General features: G+C 47.5%; 1 protein-coding gene across 4 annotated transcripts in view; it reads right to left on the reverse strand.

Moving 5' to 3' along the window:
- Positions 1–18,106, reverse strand: part of scube1 (signal peptide, CUB domain, EGF-like 1) — a 189,337-nt gene that overhangs the window by 124,838 nt on the left and 46,393 nt on the right. For all 4 annotated transcript variants that reach the window (XM_055650219.1, XM_055650220.1, XM_055650217.1 and 1 more), the window contains exon 4: positions 2,820–2,954. In XM_055650219.1, coding sequence (XP_055506194.1) covers positions 2,820–2,954 — 135 coding nt within the window. The remainder of the gene's footprint in view (positions 1–2,819; positions 2,955–18,106) is intronic.

An 18,106-nucleotide genomic window follows, 5' to 3' on the forward strand; every position in this document is an offset into this window, starting at 1 on the left:
CTCAGGTGCTGCAAGTGTGGAGTTTACACGTCCGAGCCTGTCCAACCTGAGTTGCCCCTCTGGTTAGACACAAAATGCCCGAGTGTAGGGTGTGGATGAGAAAGTGGGAATAACAGAACCAGTGATTCCTGGACTTGATGGGCTGAATGGCCTGTTTGCATGTTGTATCTCTGTACTAAAACTATAACATGATAGGAAAGTATGTATATGTACGTGTGTATGTTTATGTGAATGTGTGTATATATATAAATATACACACACACACACACACACACACATATGTATATATCATGGCTGTCATTTATATATCATAAATATACTATTACTACATATACATACATGCAAATACACACACATCCATATATATATATGTGTGTGTGTGTGTGTATACCACACCTCGACACGCCTCGACACTGCAGTTGGACTGCTGGACCACGGGAGAAGGAACAAAGGGAAGAGATAAAGACTTTGCCTTCCATCACAGTGAGGAGATGTTGGAGACTCACTGTGATGGATGTTTATGGAAACTGTGTTAAGTGTGGGTCTTGGATTGTTTTGTAATGTAAAAAACTGTAGAAATTATATTTCGTTCAAACCTAGGTTTGAATGACAATAAATGCATTCTATTCTATTCTATTCTTTATATCACATGATACTGTATATATATGGGTGTGTGTGCACACATATACTGTATATATACACACACTTTCCTATCATTTTATGGAGTATTAATCTCAATCTCTCTCACACGCTGTGAATGGATCTTCAATTTCCTTTTGCACGGGACCACAATCTTCAGCACATCTAATTGTTTGTCAGAAGTAATTGTGTGTTCAGGCAGAATGAAAAATGTGCATTGCTGGAAGGGACATGGCAAACTAGTTGCAGCAATTCCTCCTGTCCACACTGATCAGTTCAAAGACGAAAGGAAAACATAGATACGGGATGACAGAGGAGCTAAAAATGCAAGCCTGCAGGACCATTAGACGGCAAAACTAATATTTGATTAAAAGAAAACTATTGTGCACTGGTAAAACCGGCGAATCTGTGAAATTCCTTGCCACAGAGGGCTGTGGAGGCCAAGTCAATGGATATTTTTAAGGCAGAAATAGACAGATTCTTGATTAGTACGGGTGTCAAGGGTTATGGGGTGAAGGCAGGAGAATGGGGTTAGATAGATCAGCCATGATTGATTGGCAGAGTAGACTTGATGGCGTGAATGGCCTAATTCAGTTCCTATCACTTATGAACTAATATAAAATCTTATATGCATACAAACTATGTTTGAAAACTCTCATATCTTTCACATTAACACACATTGGAAGGTATATGTTTCCTAGAAAAGTGTGAACAAACTAATTTCTGTATAAATGATGCCTGATGGAAGAATGTTCATTGCTTTATCAAGAACCACAGATAGCGCAGGTCAGAAAGGCAATAACATATTCCCCATTTCACCAGCATGTTGATGCTCAAGATTCCTCAGAGTTTCCTCTTTCAGATAAGATTCAGATTTTTTAAATTCCCTACAACTCTGATCACAGAGTATCTCAGTTTAGACATTAAACAATGCAAATATTGAATATCAAATGATTATTACACAATTCAGTTCAATTCCCAGCTTACTTTTACCTCAATTTTGGAGATATGATCCATATTTGAATTCAGGGCAAGGATTTTAGCCACATTAATGACATCAAGGCAAAAAATCCAGGATCAGTACTTTCAGAAAACAAAATATAATTCTTTGATTCAGCAAAGCAATATAATGTCGGCCCCCATTTGGAATATTATCACCCGTTGTACAGGGTCTTGGTGAGACCACACCTGGAGTATTGCGTATAGTTTTGGTCTCCAAATCTGAGGAAGGACATTATTGCCATAGAGTGCAGAGACGGTTCACCAGACTGATTCCTGGGATGTCAGGACTGTCTTATGAAGAAAGACTGGATAGACTTGGTTTATACTCTCTAGAATTTAGAAGATTGAGAGGGGATCTTATAGAAACTTACAAAATTCTTAAGGGGTTGGACAGGCTAGATGCAGGAAGATTGCTCCCGATGTTGGGGAAGTCCAGGACAAGGGGTCACAGCTTAAGGATAAGGGGGAAATCCTTTAAAACCGAGATGAGAAGAACTTTTTTCACACAGAGAGTGGTGAATCTCTGGAACTCTCTGCCACAGAGGGTAGTTGAGGCCAGTTCATTGGCTATATTTAAGAAGGAGTTAGATGTGGCCCTTGTGGCTAAGGGGATCAGGGGGTATGGAGAGAAGGCAGGTACGGGATACTGAGTTGGATGATCAGCCATGATCATATTGAATGGCGGTGCAGGCTCGAAGGGCCGAATGGCCTACTCCTGCACCATGTTTCTATGTTTCTATGTTGTGGGCCACATATCTGAGGAAGGATGTGCTGGCGTTGGAGAGGGTCCAGAGGAGGTTGACATCAATGATCCCGGGGATGATTGGGTTATCGTATGAGGAGCATTTGACGGCTCTGGGCCATGTACTCGCTGGGGTTCTTCAGACTGATGTGGAGGTGGGGGGTTGGGCGAGAAGAGGAAAGGAAGAGGCAGAGACTGGTGGGCTGTGGGAGAGCTGGGAAGGGGAGGGGAATGAGGGAGAAAGCAAGGACCACCTGAAATTGGAGAAGTCAATGTTCGTACCGCTGGGCTGTAAACTACCCAAGCGAAATAGGAGGTGCATGGTCTCCCCACACAATACAATCAGTTAATCGATCCTGATAATAGCTATGGTTTGACATTCCCCTTCCCTCCCCAGAATGCAGTTTAGACCCATCAACTGTGAATGTACACTCACCATTTGAACGGTGTATGCAGGTGTGTTGGTTATCACTCAGGAAGAATCCCTCTTTACACTGACACTCATAGCTGCCCATGGTGTTAACACAGATTTGTTGGCAGCCCCCGTTATTGTCATCACATTCATTCACGTCTGCAGATTGGAAACAAAAAAAATCATTCACCTTAACAAAAGATTTTGCACATTGAAAAAAAGCATAAAACATTCATAGAAACATAGAAATTAGGTGCAGGAGTAGGCCATTCGGCCCTTCGAACCTGCACCGCCATTCAATATGATCATGGCCGATCATCCAACTCAGTATCCTGTACCTGCCTTCTCTCCATACCCCCTGATCCCTTTAGCCACAAGAGCCACATCTAACTCCCTCTTAAATATAGCCAATGAACTGGCCTCAACTACGTTCTGTGGCAGAGAATTCCAGAGATTCACCACTCTCTGTGTGAAAAATGTTTTTCTCATCTCGGTCCGAAAAGATTTCCCCCTTATCTTTAAACTGTGACCCCTTATTCTGGACTTCCCCAACATCGGGAACAATCTTCCTGCATCTAGCCTGTCCAACCCCTTAAGAATTTTGTAAGTTTCTATAAGATCCCCCCTCAATCTTCTAAATTCTAGCGAGTACCAGCCGATTCTAAATTATTAAATGAATTTAGTCTGAAGAAGGGTCTTGACCCGAAACGTGACCTATTCCTTCGCTCCGTAGATGCTGCCTCACCCGCTGAATTTCCCCAGCATTTTTGTCTACCTAATTCTAAAATTACGGTGATTATACAGCATTTACCGTGGCGCGGGATGTGTACGCCAAATTTGTAGCGGATCACGGAGAGAGTCCTTCTGCAAACTTTCATTTCACCGTAGATACGAAATGCTGGAGTAACTCAACAGGACAGGCGGGCATCTCTGGAGAGAAGGAATGGGTGACATTTCCCGTTCCTTCTCTCCAGAGACGCTGCCTGACCCGCTGCGTTGCTCCAGCATTTGTGTCTGTCTTCGATTTAAGCCGGCATCTGCAGTTCCTTCCGACACACTCAATATCACCGTTATTTAGTTTCAGTTTTGTTTAGAGATATAGCATTGGAAACAAATTTTTCGACCAACCAAGTTGATGCCGATCATCGATCATCTGTCCACACTGGTTCCATGTCATTGCGATTTCTCGTCCACTCCCTACACATTCCCGGCATTTTTATAAAGGCCAATTAACCTGCTTTTTGCGATTGGGAGGAAACCGCACGCGGTGGCAGGGAGAACGTGCAAACTCCACGCAGCCAGCACCCGAGGTCAGGAACAAACCCGGGTCTCTGGCGCTGTGAAATGGCAGCTCTAATCCTGCACCATTGTCAAACCAAAGCTAAGATAACAAACAAAACAATGGTAGTTTGGTTTGCAGATATATTAGTATTTTATGGGAGATACATACTGCAAATTATAAGCCACAGCTGATTGTTTCGGATGCCTCCTCTTTGCAACAGGGGCGGCACAGTGGCGCAGCGGTAGAGCTGCTGCCTGACTGCACCCGAGACCCGGGTTCGATCCTGACTACGGGTGCTGTCTGTCTGGAGTTTGTACGTTCTCCCCGTGACTGCGTGGGTTTTCTCCGGCTGCTCCGGTTTCCTCCCACACTCCAAAGACGTAGAGATTTATCGTTTAATTGGCTAAATAAAATTGTAAATTCTCCCTAGTGTGTGCAGGATAGTGTTAGTGTGCGGGGATCGCCGGTCGGTGCGGTCTGGGCGGACCGAAGGGCGTTCCCGCGCTGTATCTCCAAACTAAACTAAATATTAATTTCCCACAGGAATAGTTTGGACTTATTTGGAATTAATTTTGGAAATTCCAGCTTTCACAAAACAGATAATGGGATCACTGCCCCTGAATATACACAAACCATTGATCCAGCCTTCCATATTCTCTGAAGTGGCCATAATAAGAAGAACACACAAGTATGTAGAACAGAAGCCAACTGCTGTACACTCTGACTGTTCCAAGGTCACGCTAACTAGCCATGGACACTGGATTCTGTTCAGCAATCGGAGCTGTTCTCCACTTTATTTATCAGCCTTTAGAGCAATGTGTATTTTATACTTCTGCAATTCAAGCATGATCAACTCACTGAATATATATATAGAAACATAGAAACATAGAAATTAGGTGCAGGAGTAGGCCATTCGGCCCTTCGAGCCTGCACCGCCATTCAATATGATCATGGCTGATCATCCAACTCAGTATCCCGTACCTGCCTTCTCTCCATACCCCCTGATCCCCTTAGCCACAAGGGCCACATCTAACTCCCTCTTAAATATAGCCAATGAACTGGCCTCAACTACCCTCTGTGGCAGAGAGTTCCAGAGATTCACCACTCTCTGCGTGAAAAAAGTTCTACTCATCTCGGTTTTAAAGGATTTCCCCTTTATCCTTAAGCTGTGACCCCTTGTCCTGGACTTCCCCAACATCGGGAACAATCTTCCTGCATCTAGCCTGTCCAACCCCTTAAGAATTTTGTAAGTTTCTATAAGATCCTCTCTCAATCTTCTAAATCTATATATACATGTCCCACAGACTAAGTATGGCCCTCTCATAAAGGAATCAACCAAAGCTATTCCATTCTTCCACAAAATTCCCTCACGGAAACTTCTCTGTGTAATAAAACACAACTCGAAGTTAGATAGTCAGCCTCCAATCTTCATTACTAGCTGCTCTCCACTGGAGCTGCTGGAGCTCTTGGACAGAATGTCACTCGAAGCTTAGTTTAGTTTAGAGATACAGCGCGATAACAGGCCATTCGGCCCACCCAGTCCGCGCCGACCAGCGATCTCCACACATTGGCACCATCCTGCACACTGGGGGCATTTTACAATTCTAACCAAAGCCAATTAACTTACAAACTTGTACGTCTTTGGAGTGTGGAAGGGAACTGGAGCACCCGGGGAAAATCTATGGAGAGAACGTACTAGGGCCAGGCAGGTATTGAGTCTGGGAGAGACGGGGACACGTTTTGAGTCTTCGATTAAAGGTGAAGACGAGTGAGAATGATTCAACGACACTGCGTTGTCCCGTGTATCAAAGTACAGTGAAATGCTTTGTTTTGCATCCAGCCTGGTAAAATCGTACCGCAGACCTAACCTTGTCAGTACACAGGTGTGGCCACGTTCTGGCACCGACAAAGTGACAAAAGTTCACCGTTGCGTTCCTATCTACTGCCTGGCGGCAAGCCCCCCCCCCCCCCCCCCCCCCCCATCCCCCTCCCCCCATGGCTGGGTCCTACCCCCACCCCCCATCGCTGGGTCTTCCTCCTATACCCCATCGCCAAGTTCTACCTACCCCCATCCCCGAGCCCCCCCTCTTCCTTCACTGTACCCCTCCCACCCACCGCCAGGTACTCCCTTCCTTCTCTCCGCCCCTCCTTGCCAAGTCCCGCCTTTGTTCTCAATGACCCCCCACACCCCCCCTCCCACAACCCTCCCCACATGGTCTGAGCTCCGACAAGAGATAACTGTGTAAACCTGATCCCGGCAATGAGTGGGTTCACCTATGATGAGCATTTGCCGGCACTGGGCCTGGGCTCGCTGGAGTTTAGAAGATTGAAGGGGGGGGCCTCATTGAAACTTACCGAATAATGAAAAACTTGGATAGAGTGGATGTGGAGAGGATGTTTCCACCAGTCGGAGAGTCTAAGATCAGAGGTCACAGCCAAAGAATTAAAGGACATTCTTTTAGGAAGGAGATGAGGAGGGATTTCTTGAGGGTGGTGAATCTGTGGGATTCTTCGACACAGAATGCTGTGGAGGCCAAGTCAGTGGGTATTTTTAAGGCAAAGATAGATTCTGTCAGTGGTTATGGGGAGAAGGCAGGAGAATCGGTTTAGGAGGGAGAGATAGATCAACCATGATTGAATGGTAGAGTAGACTTGATGGGCCGAATGGCCTGATTCTACTCCTATCACTTATGACCTTATAACCTAATCAGGGACTGTATACGCTGGAATATTGTGCAAAACTAAAACCCAAAGTGCTTGAAAAACTCAGTGGACAAGCTTCCACGCCCCTGCCCCTTAGTCTGGAGAAGGGTCTCGGGCCGAACAGCTGCATCTGTACCTTCTCTCCAGAGATGCTGCCTGCCCCGCTGAGTTACTCCAGCATCTTGTGTCTACCTTCGGTGTAAACCAGCGTCTGCACAGTTCCTTCCTACACATCCCTGTAGAACATGGAATAGGCGTTGTTTTAAATCCCGAGCTGCAGGCAGATAGATATGGAACCTGTGCAGGGAAACGGCTCCACGATAAAGGATCAGCATTATCTTATTCAATGGCAGCAGCGGCTTGAAGGGCTGTGTAGGAAAGAACTGCTGGTTTAGATCGAAGTTGGACACAAAATGCTGGGAGTAGTAACAGGCAGCATCTCTGGAGAGAAGGAACGGGTGACGTTTCTGGGTGGAGATCCTTCTTAGGACTTGAAGGGCTGATTGGCCTGCTCCTCGTGGTATTTCTCGGACTAAGTGCTGGCAGCTTGCTCGCTGTGGATCAGCGAGCTTAGCGAGTAACAGATGTTGACAGATGTGCAGTGTCAACACCGCCATCAATTGTACATCATTTGGAACAGTGATTTCCCGTCAATAAACATTTTGTTATGCACAGCCTGCCGCGGAGAGGATTCAACATAATGTTTATTTTAAGATTGGAGTGCAATTAATAGACAGCATCTGTCGGCAATGTCACAAAATGTTCTCCCACATCAACAAGGAAGGATTGCAGGGCAGTTTCATCATCAAATAAATCTCAATGCTTCTAAAAAAATCTTGAGCATAGACAAATAAGATGACTCCATGGTGTGCATGCTGATCTAATTAATCAATCATAAGATAAGTGATAGGAGTCGAATTAGGCCATTCGGCCCATCAAGTCTACTCCGCTATTCAATCATGGCAGATCTATCTCTCCCTCCCAACACTATTCTCCTGCCTTCTTCCCATAACCTCTGACACACGTACATCCACAAGTAATATACAAGTAAATGTATAAGTAATCGCAAATGGGCAGCATGGTGGCATAGCGCCAGAGTCCCGGGTTCAATCCTGACCACGGATGCTGTCTGTACGGAGTTTGTACGTTCTCCAGGGTCTGTAAGCTAATTGGCTCCGGTAAAATTGTAAATTGTTCCTGGTGTGTAGGATAGTGTTAGTGTGCGGGGGTCGCTGGTCGGTGGGCCGTAGGGCCTGTTTCCGTGCTGTATCTCTAAACTAAACTAATCACCGAAGGATTATATGGGAGCAAAATAAGCAAAAAAATTCTCAAAGCTTCTCAAAATCTTGCACATGGCCAATAAAGATGACCCTGGTGCATGTTATTCTAATTAATAAATATACAAGTAACCACATTCACAAACAAGAACATATCCCTGAGCTGTGTAGTCAAAATGACATTGGATTGATCAATCTTGCTGTTATTCTGTTGAAGCACACTCTGGACACTCATTCAAGACACAGGGCAAACTATTATCTCCTGGCCTAGTCCAAAGTTGGATTGATAAAGCAAGCTTTCAAAGTTGGCTGCAAAAGGCTGTAATAGATGCACTCATATGTTCTCAGCTTCTTAGTCTGATATCTCCACTGTGTGGCACTGCAAGAGAACATGCAGAATGGGTCGACCGCTTGCATGGGCAGCACGGTGGCGCAGCGGAATCGTTGCTGTCTTCTAGCGCCAGAGACCCGGGTTCGATCCTAACTTATTGATCCCGATTTATACAAAAAAGGCACAAAGTGCTGGAGTAAATCAGCGGGTCAGGCAGCATCTCTGGAGAGAAAGGATTGGGTGACCTTTCGGGTCGGGACCCTTCTTCAGATGTAGGTGACGTTTGGGGTCGGGACCCCTCTTCAGCTGCAACCAATTATAATTTCAGCACTAAACATCATACCTTGTTAAAAATGAATGGCCAAAGACATTCCTGTAGAGTTGCCATCCACGATGAGTGGTGGGTGTATGGGATCAAGCTGCAAGATGAGGTCGTTGAGGCAGGGACAATCCCAACGTTTAAGAAACAGTTAGACAGGTACATGGATAGGGCAGGTTTGGAGGGATATGGACCAAACGCAGGCAGATGGGACTAGTGTGGCTGGGACATGTTGGCCAGTGTGGGCGAGTTGGCCTGTTTCCACACTGAATCACTCTATGACTCTATGACACATCGTGTAAACCTCAACATCACAATTTACTGTTGCTGCAGGTGACTAACACACGCTATTTATGTCGGTTTTTTCCTGGAATGGTTAACGTGAGTGTTGAAAACTAGAAGATCACTCACTTCCGTTCGGCAAGATATTAACATGAAGGTTTTTATTGATCCATTCAAACTTATTCACTCATTCATTCATTTCAGGAGAGGTAGTGCACAATGAATCATCCTGGTCCTCACACACATCCTCTGGCTACTCCCAATTTTCCATTTTCACGCCAGATATCTTGTGATCTTTTTAACTGGGTTTCCCATTAGTATCAAAACCGCATTATCAGTGGGTGAAAGGAAACCTGGATTAAAAACGGCTGCGGGTTTATTTTGTAATAAACCAGAGATTATAAGTGTTGGTGAGACCGCATTTAGAATGTTGCGGTCAGTTCTGGGCAACATGTTATTGGAAAGATATTGTCAAGGTTCAGGAAAGATTTACGAGGATGTTGCCAGGACTAGAGGGTGACTGCCTCTCCCCTGACTCTCAGTCTGAAGACAGATCTCGAGCCGAAACGTCGCCCATTCCTTCCCTCCAGAGATGCCGCCCGTCCCGCTGAGCTACTCCGGCATTTTGTGTCTGTGTCAACGGAGGCTGATGCGGCTGGGACGGAGGGGGGGTTTGACAGCCGTGTTTGGGAAGAGTGAGGAATGTGGTGGGAAAATATCCTTGGGAAGAGCAAGAATGCTTAAAGCCTTGTCCCACGGTCTGAGTTCATTCCAGGAGCTCTCCCGAGTTAAAAAAAAAAAATCAAACTCGTGGTAAGCACAAAGAATGAACATAGCGGGTACGTCGGAGCTCGGGGACGTCTCTTAGCGGCTTGTAACGCTAACGGCAGGTACTCGGTAAGACTCACTAATGGCAGGTAAGCTCGGGAAGACTCGTGAAGATTTTTCAACATGTTGAAAAATGTCCATGAGTGCCCCGAGTACCGACGAGCGGCCATTACCGTAAATCTCCGAGGGCAAACACGGGAGAGCTCTTGGAATGAACTCGTACCGTGGGATAGTGCTTTTAGAGTCACAGCTGGGAGTGTAACTTTAAATCTCTCCATCGCTGGGCAAGATGATGAGCACAAACCAAACCTTCTCGTTAGACAGTGAGAGGGGAGCAATGAAGTACGTGATCATGGCATCATTAACCATAGAAGCCCAGGTTGGTTAGGGGGGTCCGCGCCTTATTAAACAAGCATATATAACATTGTGGCCTGAAAACATTTGGAATTTGCAATGAAAACATCCAATAGAAATTCCCAGCCTGTTATTTCAAAATAATCATTCCGAAATATGTAATCTGATTTTAATGGTCAATTCATATTCAATGAAATCCACCATTCATGGCAGCAGAAAAAGCAAAGTGTTGGAGGAACTTGAGGAGGTGATGTGAGGAGGGACTTCTTTAGTCAGAGGGCAGTGAATCTGTGGAACTCATTGCCACAGAGGGCTGCGGAAGCCAAGTCAGTGGATATTTTTACGGCAGAGCCAGACAAATTCTTGATTCGAACGGGTGTCAAGGGTTATGGGGTGAAGGCAGGAAAATAGGATTAGGAGGCAGCAATCCCCCATGGTGGTGGTGGTGAATGGTGGAGTATGATGGGCCGAATGGCCCAATTCTACTCCGATAACTTGTGAACTTGTGAGCTCAGCGAGTACGGCAACCTGGTGTGGAGAGAATGGACAGAAACCTCGCCTGTCCATTTCCCTCCCCAGATGCTGACTGACCTGCTGAGTTCCTCCAACACAGTATTTCTGCTCAGGATTCCAGCATCTGCATCTCTTGCGTCTCAATTCGTAGCACCAAGAAAACAATCTGTACTTAGGACGATGTAGTAAGTATTTTACTCATGGGACTGAACGATTGATTGAATTATGCCAATATTTATGCCACGCTTTCCAACAAGATCGGCCTAAAATAAAGGCCTGAAGCAACATCATGCCGAAATACAGAAAAGTCTGTGCGCCTGAGGAAGGGTCTCGACCCGAAACGTGGGGCTCCTGTTGTCGACCTCCCCGTGGTGAGCCCTGTCAACTGACCTCAGTCAGGCGAACACGACAAACAGAGACAGCAGCAGCGCCGCAGATTGGCGCCAACCCGGGGACTGCGCCCTTTTTAGGGCGGGCACCTACGGATGTCGAACCGGATGGCAACCGCCCTGTTGCGGACTTCTGCTGCCTCAAGCGCAAGAAGAAGAAGACCCGAAACGTCACCGGCCCCTTTTCTCCAGAGGTGCTGCCTGACCCGCCGTGAGTTACTCCAGCGTCTTGTGTCCAAAGTTAAGAATAAGGAGTAAGCCATTTAGAACGGAGACGAGGAAACACTTTTTCTCACAGAGAGTGGCGAGTCTGTGGAATTCTCTGCCTCAGAGGGCGGTGGAGGCAGGTTCTCTGGATGCTTTCAAGAGAGAGCTAGAGCTAGGGCTCTTAAAGGTAGCAGAGTCAGGGGATATGGGGAGGAGGCAGGAACGGGGTACTGATTGGAGATGATCAGCCATGATCACATCGAAGGGCCGAATGGCCTAATCCTACACCTATTGTCTAAGTCTGTGCGTTATTGGACCATATTTTCGAGCAGGAAAAGGACAAGCAATTCCACGGAAAGCCTTCAAGTAGCTGTGCCTGGTATTCTTTTTAAAAATTTGGGAAAATAGTGAAGAGTCACCAAACTGAAATCCCAACTTCCCTCGTTGCGGCTCTCATTCCTTCTTTATGGCCATCGGATAATGCGTTTAATGATCACGGACTGACCTCCTGAAATCTTTTGTTTGCCCAAAGGATTAACTTTGTAAACTGCTAATTGATGCAGTGTGACGTCTGTACTCTTTTCAGAGTCAGCGACGAGTCTAGACTCTCCTGTCCTCCCTGCCCTACTCAAAGCACACGGCTGGATTGCCAGTTAAAGGGGCCTACAAAACAAAAAATGACAAATGCTAAATTGCTGCCCCCCACCACTTAATCCTTGCCAAACAGGCGGCAAGGGAGAAATGTACTGGAATGGTTCTACCAGCCTGCTTCTTGGGTAGGGGTGGGGTGGGGGGATGTGTGGAGAGGCTCAGTATCGCCACGAATTCCTTGCTGGTGAATGAGAAATTCTTGTTGACAAACAGCAGGGATCAAAGATCTCGCTGGCTCACAGAGTCCAGCCTCGGCAACAGGGAAATCCTTTCAGTCGCCGATTTGAAAGGAAACTCCCGGAATATGGATTCGGAGAATCATTTTGTGTTTGCCTTTTATATAGTTGATTGAAATCGGTGGATCGGGAGAATTTCAATCTCCGGAAAGGAGGTGGACAAACTCACTTCCAATGGCCTGTTTCCTTGATCCGTCGTTTCTTTGCCTATCTTTCGTCTGTTTAATCTATATCTCTCCACTTCGTCTAGATCTCTCGTTTCCCTCTCCCCCGACTCTCCCTCTCCACCCGAAACGTCACCTATTCCTTCTCTCCGGAGATGCTGTCTGACCCGCTGAGTTACTCCAGCTTTTTTGTGGGGGTTTTTTTTTGTTACAAAACCTAACACCGGTGGACCAGAGGCTTCAGTCCAGAGAACTGTGCATTTCAATGTAGGAAAAAGCTTTGAAAGCAGCCAGGATATTCGAGGGTTGATGTTGGCCATCAGGAATTTCTAACTTGCCAGCACGAAATTCCAGACAAGGCTGGAGTTTTAACCCCCTTGCTTCAAGTGAATACTTTGCAACCTTGTTTAGTTTAGTTTCAGCGAGGAAACTGGCCCTTCGGCCCAGCCATTCAATAGACAATAGGTGCAGGAGTAGACCACTCGGCCCTTCGAGCCAGCACCGCCATTCAATGTGATCATGGCTGATCATCCACAATCAGTACCCTGTTCCTGCCTTCTCCCCATATCCCCTGACTCCGCTATTTTTAAGAGCCCTATCTAGCTCTCTCTTGAAAGCATCCAGAGAACCTGCCTCCACTGCCCTCTGAGACAGAGAATTCCACAGACACAACTCTCTGTGAGAAAAAGTGTTTCCTCGTCTCCATTCTAAATGGCTTGCTCCTTATTCTTAAACTGTGGCCCCTGGTTCTGGACTTCCCCAACATCGGAAACACGTTTCCTGCCTCCAGCGTGTCCAAACCCTTAACAATCTTATATGTTTCAATGAGATCCCGTTTCATCTGGAGTCCACACCGACCAGCGATCCCCACGCATTGACGCTATCCTACACACACGAGGGACAATTCAATCTTATACCAAGTCAATTACCGACAGGATCATGACAGAATCCTCCTCGTGGCGCTCCCTGGCAGCGACGAGGCGATGCGCTCTGTGACGCGTCGGCGACAATTCGGGCAACATGTTGGACCCCGACAGAAGCCAACAGCGAGCGACATCATCTGACACACGAGCGAACGAGCGAACCGACAAACCTGCACGTCTTTGGAGTGTGGGAGGAAATCGAAGATCTCGGAGAAAACCCATGCAGATCATGGGGAGGGCGTGCCAACTCCGTACAGACAGCACCCGCAGTCGGTATCGGACCCGGGACGCTGGTGCTGTAAGGCAGCAACTCTACCGCTGCAGCACCGTGCCGCCGCCCGTATATACATAACCACCACCCCATTTGCCTGAAGAAGGGTCTCGACCCGAAACGTCAGCCATTCCTTCTCCGCAGAGATGCTGCCTGTCCCGCTGAGTTACTCCAGCATTTTTGTGTCTATCTAAACCAGCATCTGCGCTTCTTCTTGCGTTTGGGGCAGCAGAGGTTATGTAACGGCCTGTAGCAAAGGTCAATGTGCCGTTGTCGAGGGGCGTGAGGTCTACCCCTCCACCAGGGGGGCGGACGACAGCCCAGTCGAAAATGCCGTGCTGCTGCTGCGCTGTTTGCTGGTCTGCTCCACACGCGCAGGCTGCTGATGAACGCAGGCAGCCCCCCCAGCGATGCATGTTGGCCGTTGAACCTGCCGACCCCAGTACGGAGCCGGTTCAGGGCGACCCACTCTTTGCGGGGGGGGGGGGGGGGGGGGGGGGGGGGCAGGTCCGAGCCGGGTGGGGCTGTGGTGTTCGGTGCGACAGTGGATTGCGGAGGTGGCGAAGTCTGTTCCCAGCTGGTTCTCCGTGCTCCTAGTGTGTTGAAACCGGAGCCACAGAGGATGGCTGCGTGATGGGAGAATGGACGACGAGATGACAGGCGTTGAGGCAGGCCCCAGTTGCTGTGAGTCCTGGGCGAGGTGGTGCAGAGGATGCTTGGAGTCCGATGGGGCCTTGCCCACCAGCCTGTGAGTGAAGTACTCTCTGCGAAGCTGGGACGGGCGCGATACCTGTGATCACCGGCAGAAGATCCGGCGGAGTAGAGTGTCGGCAGCCGGTGATGATCCGTATGGTGCTGTTGAGGATGGCGTCTACCCTGCTAGTACGAGCACTGTGGCACCATCTGCAGTCCCTTCCCAACCCATTCGTAGCGGAGGCACCTGGAACACGAAGGGTTAACCACGCCAATGGAACAGCAAAGATGTGAACCTCCAGCTCCAGTTAAAATTTCCTTTGGTGTCAGCAGTTTGCAACCCAATGAGTTCATTCGCCAAACAGGTTCCCTTTTGACGGGGAAGGCAACGTTTGGATTAAAAAGAGATTATTGGGCACATCTGACCATCTTTCGTCTGCCTTTCAAATGCTGCAAAGTTTTCATCCACTCAAACATACTGATCAATTTTGGCAAATACTGATTTTCATCTTGTGCAGTTTCACCAATCAGATCTTCACTTCCCGATCCTTTGTTCATTATTTTTCCATTTTCTCGCGATTGTAACGCAACACATTTGGAAACAATATACATCTCTCGGGGGTTTCTCCCTAAACCTGTGCACCGACTGATAATTAGTTTACGATACAATGCAATAGAAGTTTATTTATCCCAGGAGGGAAATTGGTCTGCCAACATTCGTAAAAACACAAAATACATGAAACATGAAATTAAAGTGATGTGTGGAAGGTCCAGGATTGGGGATGTGCAAAGGGGGGGGGGGGGGGGGTGGGGGGGGGGGGGGGGGGGGGGGGGGGGGGGGGGGGGAGTCGGTCTACCCCACGACAGAGGAGGGAGGAGTTGTACAGGTTGAAAGCCACAGGGAAAAAGGATCTTGTGTGGCATTCTGTGCAGTGGTCTGTTGCTGAAGGTGCTCCTCAGGTTGACCAGTGTGTCATGGAGGGCGTGAGCTGTGTTGCCCAAGATGTCAACCTCTAGCTCCAGTTGCCCAAGAACTTACAAAATTCTTAAGGGGTTGGACAGGCTAGATGCAGGAAGATTGTTCCCGATGTTGGGGAAGTCCATGACAAGGGGTCACAGCTTAAGGATAAGGGGGAAATCCTTTAAAGCCGAGATGAGAAGAACTTTTTTCACACAGAGAGTGGTGAATCTCTGGAACTCTCTGCCACAGAGGGTAGTTGAGGCCAGTTCATTGCTTATATTTAAGAGGGAGTTAGATGTGGCCCTTGTGGCTAAGGGGATCAGGGGGTATGGAGAGAATTCAGGTACGTGATACTGAGTTGGATGATCAGCCATGATCATATTGAATGGCGGTGCAGGCTCGAAGGGTCGAATGGCCTACTCCTGCACCTAATTTCTATGTTTCTATGTCTAAGATGCTCCGCAGTTTGAGGGCCATCCTCCTCTCCGAGGCCACCTCCAGTGAATCCAACACCGCCCCCAAGACGGAGCCAGCCTTCCTGAGCAGCTTGTTCGTTCTGTTGGTATCCGCCCTTCCTGCCCCAGCAGGAGACAGCGAAGAAGATGGAACTGGCCACCACCGATTGGTAGAACATCTGCAGTTTAGAGATACAGCTCGGAAACAGGCCCAGCGAGTCTATGCGACCAGCGATCTCCGCACACTAACACTATCCTACACACACTGGGGATAATTTACAATTATACCAAGCTAATCAACACTACAAACCTGCACGTCTTTCGAGTGTGGGAGGAAACCGAAGATCCCGGCGAAAAGCCACGCAAGTCACGGAGGGAATGTACAAACTCCGCACAGACCGCACCCGTAGTCAGGATCGAACCCGGTTCTCTGGTGCTGTAAAGCAGCAACTCTACCACTCTACAACTCTACTCCTGCGGCACTTAATTCTAATCAAACAGCCGGGAGTGGATGAGTACATTTTAAAATTAGTGTAGGTCCCCATGAAGATGAAGATTAAAACTGAGGAACATTTCAAAAAACATCTCAAAATTAGTGTCAAGTGTCATTGCAGGTGATAAGACACAGAGTGCTGGAGTAACTCAGCGGGTCAGGCAGCATCTCCACAGACAGAGAGTGGCGAGTCTGTGGAATTCTCTGCCTCAGAGGGCGGTGGAGGTAGGTTCTCTGGATGCTTTCAAGAGAGAGCTAGATAGGGCTCTTAAAGATAGTGGAGTCAGGGGATATGGGGAGAAGGCAGGAATGGGGTACTGATTGGGGATGATCAGCCATGATCACATGATAGCTGGCTCGAAGGGCCGAATGGCCTACTCCTCCACCTATTCTTTATTGTCTATTGTCTAAAAAGGATGGGTGATGTTTGGGTCGGGACCCTTCTTCAGACTCACTTTGTGTCTCTATCTTTGGTATCAACCGGCATCTAAAGTTCTTTGTTTCCACGTCAGGATACTGGTGTTCGGCTCAATAATAAAAACAAGTTTTGGAATTTCTAGCATAATTTACAGGGCGGCACGCTGGCACAGCGGTAGAGTTGCTGCCTCATAGCGCCAGAGACCCGGGTTCTATCCCTACTACGGGTGCTGTCTACGTGCAGTTTGTACGTTCTCATAGAAACATAGACAATAGGTGCAGGAGGAGGCCATTCGGCCCTTCGAGCCTGCACCGCCATTCAATATGATCATGGCTGATCATCCAACTCAGTATCCCGTACCTGCCTTCTCTCCGTACCCCCTGATCCCCTTAGCCACAAGGGCCACATCTAACTCCCTCTTAAATATAGCCAATGAACTGGCCTCAACTACCCTCTGTGGCAGAGAGTTCCAGAGATTCACCACTCTCTGCGTGAAAAAAGTTCTTCTCATCTCGGTTTTAAAGGATTTCCCCTTTATCCTTAAGCTGTGACCCCTTGTCCTGGACTTCCCTAACATCGGGAACAATCTTCCTGCATCTAGCCTGTCCAACCCCTTAAGAATTTTGTAAGTTTCTATAAGATCCCCTCTCAATCTTCTAAATTCTAGAGAGTATAAAACAAGTCTATCCAGTCTTTCTTCATAAGACAGTCCTGACATCCCAGGAATCAGTCTGGTGAACCGTCTCTGCACTCCCTCTATGGCAATAATGTCCTTCCTCAGATTTGGAGACCAAAACTGTACGCAATACTCCAGGTGTGGTCTCACCAAGACCCTGTACAACTGCAGTAGAACCTCTCTGCTCCTATACTCAAATCCTTTTGCAATGAAAGCTAACATACCATTCGCTTTCTTTACTGCCTGCTGCACCTGCATGCCTACCTTCAATGACTGGTGTACCATGACACCCAGGTCTCGCTGCATCTCCCCCTTTCCCAATCGGCCACCATTTAGATAATAGTCTGCTTTCCTATTTTTGCCACCAAAATGGATAACCTCACATTTATCCACATTATACTGCATCTGCCACACATTTGCCCACTCACCCAGCCTATCCAAGTCACCCTGCATTCTCCTAGCATCCTCCTCACAGCTAACACTGCCCCCCAGCTTAGTGTCATCCGCAAACTTGGAGATATTGCCTTCAATTCCCTCATCCAGATCATTAATATATATTGTAAATAGCTGGGGTCCCAGTACTGAGCCTTGGGGTACCCCACTAGTCACTGCCTGCCATTGTGAAAAGGACCCGTTTACTCCTACTCTTTGCTTCCTGTTTGCCAGCCAGTTCTCTATCCACATCAATACTGAACCCCCAATGCCTTGTGCTTTAAGTTTGTATACTAGGAGGAGGCCATTCGGCCCTTCGAGCCTGCACCGCCATTCAATATGATCATGGCTGATCATCCAACTCAGTATCCTGTACCTGCCTTCTCTCCATACCCCCTGATCCCTTTCGACACAAGGGCCACATCTAACTCCCTCTTCAATATAGCCAATGAA

The sequence above is a fragment of the Leucoraja erinacea genome, chromosome 19 (assembly GCF_028641065.1).
Source record: "Leucoraja erinacea ecotype New England chromosome 19, Leri_hhj_1, whole genome shotgun sequence".
Classification (NCBI taxonomy): Eukaryota; Metazoa; Chordata; class Chondrichthyes; order Rajiformes; family Rajidae; genus Leucoraja; species Leucoraja erinaceus.